Source organism: Panulirus ornatus, chromosome 65 (genome assembly GCF_036320965.1).
Source record: "Panulirus ornatus isolate Po-2019 chromosome 65, ASM3632096v1, whole genome shotgun sequence".
In the NCBI taxonomy this organism is placed as follows: domain Eukaryota; kingdom Metazoa; phylum Arthropoda; class Malacostraca; order Decapoda; family Palinuridae; genus Panulirus; species Panulirus ornatus.
The window spans coordinates 6,898,693-6,907,320 of record NC_092288.1 but is presented as its reverse complement, the minus strand read 5'-3'; the positions used below and the strand labels follow the sequence as shown (position 1 = coordinate 6,907,320).

Genomic DNA, 8,628 nt, shown 5'->3' with positions numbered 1-8,628 from the left:
AAATGTTGATCATTTACTGCTTCAAAATGGCAGTGTAAGAAAGATGGCCTTAATCAGTGAAATCTGAGAATCCACAACAAGGAAACAGTAACTTATTATTTAAATCCATACCCAGCTACTATTGACTCATTTTCAGAGGATACAAAACCAGTTACTGTCTTTTCTCTTTTCCACAAAATACCGAACCAGTTACCAGTAATTACCTTATCTTAGAGTCTTCAACGATCTTTTTGTTTTCTTCTTTGGCAGCACTTGTCTGTTTATAAAGCATGTACTTCATTTATTGGCACTCAAATGAAAATAGAATAAATGAACTACCACAGCTTAGTATAGACATAACAACCAATAAATATTGACTCTATCAAAACAAGCACTTTCAAAAGGAACCAGATCTCATTAAGACCATCATTGTCAAATTAAATAAACCAATTGAAAAATCTTGAACACCTTTGTTCAAGATAATTGTATGATCATACAAGACCAATCTGCACAATGGCACTTGTTTAACTTTTCTCCTGACTTTAGTTCATTTTCCTTTTATGGCCATGGTTGTGTGCATTGGGATTGAATGCTCAAACTCATTTGTATATACTAAAGACATTTTTTACTAATTCAAAAATGCAGAGGACAAAGAGATGCAGGAAAGATGAACCTCATGCAGTCAGAAGAAGAACTATCCCAGGTGGTAGAGTCAACAACTGCTTTTAAAGTGGTTAAGTTCAGGCTCTAGGAGGAACCTAACGAGGAAACATCATACTTTATACCTGATTTCCCAGAACCATAAACAAACTTTTTTGATGAACTAAAACCTTAAAGGGCATCCAATCGTTAGTCATTTGCAAAGATCAAGAACAAGATCTAAATGAGGTGTGATTTTTGATGTTGAATGGTTGCAGTATACAAAATATCTGGCAAAATACCTCATGACCAATAAATGGTCAACATCATGTCCAAGACAGTAGCTGGAGAATACCTAACACAAAGACGACATAATAGTTCTTGAAACTGACATGATTCTTTGGGTCAGAACATCAGTAAGTCACATACTAATAATTGAAAACAGTAGTATGTACATCTCATTTCTACCTTTGCAAAGCAGGAGTGCATGTGCAAGGGATAAAAGTTGGAACACTCATGTTAAGTGCAAAGAGTGAATAGAGACACTAAGGGTATGCCTCTAGTTGGACATGAGAATCCATCAGCTAACTACAGACAAGAATTTCCCATTGAGAAAAATTCCTTGCATGAAACAAAAAAAATCACTTTCTGAAACTTTCTTAAACAACATGACAACCAATGAATTAATAATGTACATAGAGACAACTCATCATGGTTGAATGAACCTAGTTATTGAATACTATCTTTCCTTGCTAGCCTTCCCCAAGATTTTACATAAGTACAACTCAGATAATGATAAATGATTATCCCTAGGTTAGGGAAGGGGAAAAATAGGCTCATACTGTGCTTTACTATGGTGTTGATTGCTTTCTTTATTCATATACTAGTAGTGTGTTGATAACTTCACATTCATCATGATGACTGACCTCTGTCAGGACAGTGTGGCTGTAAAGAAGTCTGCTGCTGCTGCTGCTGGCCAGACCCATGATTTCTCTGATTGAGATTGGGTATAGAGGTGCTTTGTGTAACATTTTTTGGACATGCAGTATAGGAAGAAAAAAAAAAAAAAAAAAAAAAGCTAACATAACAGACGGATTATGCAAGAAAAAGGTTAAAGTATTGATACTACAATGCAATGATTCCTATATAGAGGATGCAATGATTCCTGTGTACCTTGTTTATCTAAGCATTGATAGTATGATAAAAGAAGTCATGTATACCAATGCCAATGTTAGTGTGTTACTGAAAAATAGCACAAGGTTTCAGAGGTAATGTATGCTGATATTTGTAGATGTGTGATGAAGTAGGAAGAAAAAAGTTTGAGTGGCAGTGACTAAACTTTAAAGTTTTGACTGAAACATTTCTCTATAGCAGAAGCACTAATTGGATGAACAGCATGATCTTGCTAAGCTGGGGTACATTGTACAATAATTGAACCCAGAATGTATGATTTAGATAGAGATTAAAACAAATAAAACACAGCAACATAAAAAGATATTAACAATTACAATTAACAATGAGCCAATAAATATTGTGGTATATTCTAGTGCTTCAGTATCTTTTCATCTAAATATCTCAAGATTAAGATCTGTCCCATAGTAATCTATCATTCCACAAAATCCACTTGTTACCTTCTTAATTCTTTCAGTTTACAAAGTATTATTTTGCTCCCCCATATGTGCAAAGGATAGCAAATATATATATTTCTTTTTTATTTATTAAAAGGAGCACAAAGATATCAAACCATAATTTTTTCACATGAATGAAGACCCCACAATCCCAGTCATCAAAGGGATACACACTGGTTATGTAATCACTGCTTCTAACCATATAAACATATCAGAACTTACATTCGATCTTGCTTGTCCTTTATAGGGTCAACTTCTGTTCACTTAAATGCATCCTCCTCACTCTTGCTAGCAGTGTACAATGCCACTTTACAAAAGCTAAAATAAGAAATTTTCTTAATTTGATAAACTTAACCAATACACTCTCCTTATTTTCACAGAAATACTGGTATGGGAGGCAGAGGTACAGCATGACCCAAAAGGTGGGCACACGGGACTGGATGGGGTGTACTGGGCACCTCTGACATGCTCCAATGCAGTGAGTCCTGAGAGAAGGTGCACAGCTGTCCACTAAGATCACTGGAGGGATACTGAGGTCTCCAGGCTCCTTCAGTGACTCATTCTTTGTTTGGGTTTCCACCTATAGCCAGTCAATATAGTTTATGTGTTAAATTAAACTTATGGTAGGAAAAGAATTTGCTTAGCAAATGTAGCATCACTAGGGTGAAAAGCTCTCATCATTATATTGCCATACCATTCGCCTTTATCTTACAAGCTGGTTTCCCTTAAATCATTATATTAAATTTCCTATTCTTTTTCTTATTGAGTGTTTAGGAGGTGAAAACAGTGGATGTAGGCAGAGGGAAGTACAGTTAAGAAGTGGAATACAGTACTTGAGAATACAGATATATGCTGTCATTTTTTTGGAGGGATGTGATGGTTTGCTGGCTGTTTTGGTACCTTAATTATATACAATTATTTACACTCATTCTTCACATCTCTTTCGATCATTGATCCCTTTTTTATATGCTTTTATTTACACTCAGTTCATGCAGGCCTCTCGTCTATAATAACTTAAATTTCTTCGAAGTAAATCTCTTCTTTTTTGGTGTCAACAATGTTTGGGTTTCATAATTCTCTTCAAATTACTTTTTATCTTTTGTATGCTATTACAGTGAACTATGTTACTTCACTAACACATTTGCTGCACTGCTATAATGTTGTCCTCTCATAATAATTTGAAGGAAAAGGTAAATAACACCCTTGAAGCCGTGGTACTTTATTAAAGCACTTACATTATGTCCCCCACAAAACCACTTACAAGACTTTTAGAGAAACCAAATAAAACTTTAGCAGGTGTAGTTTTATAACAAATGAAGCTTAAAACCACCCAGTTGAGACAAGATAACCTATTGTAAAATAACATTGCAATAATTAATGACTAAAATAAAAAATTTGTACAGCTCTCTAGCTTTAGACTTAAAATATGAAGGCTGGCAATGACCATGTAGCAGCTATGGCTGCTCATATTCTCCATGAATACCTAATGTCATCTACCTTTGTAACTAACCTAAGTAAATAAAGCAATATCATAATACATAACAAATTAAGGGCTAGTTCTAATGTGGATTATACCATCAAATGCTAACTGTCCAATTTTATTCTTCTGAGGGAAGCTAATTCTAAAATAGCTTCAAATAATTTTTCAAGCTACTTTTTAAATCATTCAAAGGATAAATCTTGAAAAGTTTAATAACTGTGTGTCATCTGAATACTGAGTCCTTCTTAGTTTGTGCTTAAAAAAATGAATTGAAAAATGGTTGGAATACCCTTTATCAAAAAGAAATCTGAACCTCTTATCTGTTATACAGAGCAGCTATTTGCTTTCTATCATATCAAAGTTGGAAAAAGGTTTATAATGCACATCTGAATGGATCTTTATCACTGTGCTATTTTTAATCTTTGTTAACTTCATTATTCCTCCTTTAATGGGGTGTAGAAATCCATAGTATACTTCATTACATTTGATCATACTAATAAAACAGAACGTGAGATATTCAATATCACTTAACCTGCTACAGCAAACTTAATAAGAATATGAAAGTTTTGAAATTGTTGCAAATGTTGTGCTTGGTTATATATGATTTTTTTAAATTTGTCTAAATACCAACACCATACAGTGCATATCTAAAAGGTGATGTATTTATATACTTCAAAATACAATGATTATGAGATAAACTGCAATGACTTACTTTTAATGAGGTTACAAAGATGGTTCTTTAAACAAGGTTGTAAGGTCTATTTGATATCATGGCTGTAAGACTTATCAGTATAACTAAAAACATATAGTATATAGTAAAAAAAGAGGAATTTCTTGCTTTACTAAAAACCATGCAATATTTGTTTCATAAAATACATGAAAACAAAATGCCATAAGCTCAGAAACAACTGATGGAGTGAAGAAGATTTCAAGTGATCAGGGCCTGAACATGCTTGAGGGTGAAAGGTGTGCATGGAATAGAGTGAATTGGAACTTTGTGGTATATTGGGGTCAACCTGCTGTCAATGGACGGAACCAGGGTATGTGAAACGTCTGGGGTAAACCATGGAAAGGTGTGTGGATAGGGAGCTGTGGTTTTGATGCATTACACATGACAGCTCATGTGGCCTTTCTTCATCAATTTCCTGGCACTAACTTGCAGACACTGAGAAGTGATCAGATGTAGGGGAGAAGGGGAGAATGTATGTTATCATTTCTTTCTTTTCTTTTATGCATTTGTGCTGTTTCCTGTGGGGTGGAGAGGCACTGGGAATGGACAGTGGCAAGCAAGTATGAATATGCACGTGCATATAGGTGGCCTTTTTTGTCTTTTCCTAGCGCTACCTTGCGGTGTGTGTGTGTGTGTGTGTGCTATTTCATGTGTGGCGGGGTGGCAATGGGAATGGATGAAGGCAGCAAGTATGAATATGTACATGTGTATATATGTATATGCCTGTGTATGTATATGTTGAAATGTATAGGTATGTATATGTACATGTGTGGGCATTTATGTATGTACATGTGTATGTGGGTAGGTTGGGCTATTCTTTTGTATGTTTCCTTGCAATACCTTGCTGACGCGGGAGATGGCGATTAAGTATAATATATATATATATATATATATATTTTTTTTATCATACTTTGTCGCTGTCTTCTGCGTTAGCGAGGTAGCGCAAGGAAACAGATGAAAGAATGGCCCAACCCACCCACATACGCACATATACATACCTATACATCTCAACGTATACATATATATACACATACAGACATAAACATATATACACATGTACATAATTCATAGTCTGCCCTTATTCATTCCCTTCACCACACCGCCACACATGAAATAACAAACTCCTCCCCCCACATGTGCGTGAGGTAGTGCCAGGAAAAGATAACAAAGGCCACATTCGTTCACACTCAGTCTGTAGCTGTCATGTATAATGCACTGAAACCACAGTTCCCTTTCCACATCCAGGCCCCACAGAACTTTCCATGGTTTACCCCAGACGCTTCACATGCCCTGGTTCAATCCAATGACAGCACGTTGACCCTGGTATACCACATTGTTCCAATTCACTCTATTCCTTGCACGCCTTTCACCCTCCTGCATGTTCAGGCCCTGATCACTCAAAATCTTTTTCACTCCATCTTTCCACCTCCAATTTGGTCTCCCACTTCTCCTCATTCCCTCCACCTCTGAAACATATATCCTCTTTGTCAATCTTTCCTCACTCATTCTCTCCATGTGACCAAACCATTTCAATACACATTGATAAAAACTAAGGTGTTATTGGGCTCTGCTTGCAAGATGTTACACTGTGAGTGAAAAGTCATCTTTAGTGTGGCTGTGTGGAAGTACAGTTCTGTCAAACAAATTTTCACTCCAAGGGAATCAACATTTTCTTACTACTGGAAGCAGCACAGTCTTGAACTGCAGGAGCCTTGCAAAGGTCCGGGGTAACACCAGGACTCTTTCACAAAAGTTGGTCCTAGAATAATTATATATACATAAATAAATAAATATATATATATATATATATATTCTTTCTTCTTTCTTTCACACTATTCGCCATTTCCCACATTAGCGAGGTAGCGTTCAGAACAGAGGACTGGGCCTTTGAGGGAATATCCTCACCTGACCCCCTTCTCTGTTCCTTCTTTTGGAAAAAAAAAAAAAAAAAAAGCGAGAGGGAAGGATTTTCAGCCCCCTGCTCCCTTCCCTTTTAGTTGCCTTCTACGACACGCAGGGAATCCGTGGGATATTCTTATTTTTCTCCATAATTATGCCAAGACCTTTTTCCAGACAAGAGAAGTTCTTTGATGAGACTGTACTCCTAATGATAAAGCCCCACCAAAGGTGACTTTTCGTATGAGGTGTAACCTCATGTAGGTGGAAGCCAGTAAAAACACCTTACACCCTCCTGCATGTTCAGGCTCTATGCACTCCAATATGATCTCATCCTTCTTGTCCCTCTGGTCCTGACACATAAATCATTTTTGTCAACCACTCCTCACTCATTCTCTCTATATGTCCAAACCATTTCAGCAAATCCTCTTCAATTTTCTCATCCATACTCTTAATACCACATCTTTCTCTTACCCTAAAATTTTTTCACTCTATCAACTTGACACCATGCACTGTCCTCATACATTCAACTTCATACGTACATGCTCATATATAGCTCATCCTTGCATCTATACACCACTGTGACTACTATACCTTCAAACATTCCCCCTTTTTCTTTATACCTTGTTGCCCTGACCGCCCAGGTAAAGTAATGTGAGTAAGGGACAATTGAACTTTGAAGGAAAAATCCTTGCCTGGTTCCTTCATCTGTCTCTAATATCAGAAGTTACAATACAAGACGGAGAGGTTGTTTGCCCCCCTTCCCACCCCACATGCAGGTGGTATGAGGGAAATTTTCTTTCTCTGCTGTCCCTAAAAATAGATATACATGCATAAAACGTGACTATCCATATACTGTGATCAAGTCAAAATAAAGAATGAAAATAGCATTATATCAATTGATGCTGATAATCCATCTTTAATTAGGATCAAAATCAAGCTGTTGTCTGTTCATGTTATCATTTCTAAATTTCAAATAAGAAAATTCTTGCACAGTATCAGAAATATCATATGATACAGTTGGGAGTGATAATAACTTCTACTACACAAATCGCTGTTAAGTTCGTATTCAGGTCTTATATTTTCAAACAAGTTGTAAGTGTATATAGCCTATCCTATATAAGTGAAAGTCAGCTGATCTTCATCTCTTCAAACTGACTGCTGGACGGAGTATGCCTGGGGGTGAAAAGGTGATAAATGAGAAAACATGAAGATCAAGCATAAACATCTGCAAACCATCATTATTACATGATGAAAGAAGCTGGTTTAAGCAAGTGTGTGAAGTATGAGTCTGAAAATGTACATATGGGTTTACCTGTTCACTTCATTTTAGAAAGATGGAAATGAATATATAATCAACTGCTTGCTGTTATATAATGCATGCATGTCTTACATATGCCTAAAGCAAAGATTTGTTGTTGATATATTTTCAGTCTTAGACAATGTAAATCATTTTCATGAATCCTGTTGAACTGAAGAATGAGATAAAGAAAACCTTCCATTATGACATCCTTCTTGGATGCTTAACTCATCCTGTGTTTTTTAACTTACTTTTAATCTTCCATGATATTCACTCTAATTTGCTTGTATTAAGCTCACTTTAATAAATACTTCCATATCCACTGTGTCTACATGTTCACCACACTTAGTTACTTAGTCTTTCAATTATCAGTCACTCATTTCATAAAACCTAATTTCTCTATCATTCATCTCTCTGTCCTCTTGCCAGGCTCACACATGCAATTCTCAGAAAATTAATACCAAAACTACAGTTTAAGTACATGGATGAGGAAGAGTTCAGTAAAATATTTACAACATACATGAGACAAAAGTTATACTATGCATCACTGGTTTAGTCATGCCACTTGAAGAGTGTACAAATTGTACAGTGGAGGCCTGATGACAACAAAAGGTACTATCTTATAACAAGAAAGACATTACCATAACGTTCAGGTTTCACAATCAAATTGACAGTAGATAGATAAGCGGACTGTCACTGACTCATTTACAATCACTGTACAAATTTTTCAAAAACTGACCTACAAAGGAATATAAATAAAACAATGGAAAAAAGTTCATTCAAACATAACCCAAAGACAGCCTAAGAATGTAATATAAGGATTATTTGACTGGGGTCCTAATAAAGTCCAATATGGATGAACAGAGATGGGTGCTTGGCACATCAACAATGAATAGTACTTTAAAGTTATGAGAAGTTTAGTAAGAACATATTACAAAAACAAAGTAAGAAATACATTAATCATGTGAAGAAGTAT

General features: G+C 35.8%; 1 protein-coding gene and 1 long non-coding RNA gene across 3 annotated transcripts in view; one reads left to right on the top strand and one right to left on the bottom strand.

The window, feature by feature from the left end:
* LOC139746653 (uncharacterized) overlaps positions 1-4,499 on the top strand; it is a 57,948-nt gene extending 53,449 nt beyond the window's left edge. The window contains exon 2 of the long non-coding RNA XR_011712186.1: positions 2,627-4,499. This is a non-coding gene — a long non-coding RNA (uncharacterized lncRNA). The remainder of the gene's footprint in view (positions 1-2,626) is intronic.
* hook (hook microtubule tethering protein) overlaps positions 3,450-8,628 on the bottom strand; it is a 110,496-nt gene continuing 105,317 nt past the window's right edge. For both annotated transcript variants that reach the window (XM_071658087.1, XM_071658086.1), the window contains one exon: positions 3,450-7,528. Coding sequence is in view for 1 of the 2 variants with exons in the window: in XM_071658086.1 (XP_071514187.1) it covers positions 7,483-7,528 (46 nt within the window). In the remaining variant the exon portion in view is untranslated. The remainder of the gene's footprint in view (positions 7,529-8,628) is intronic.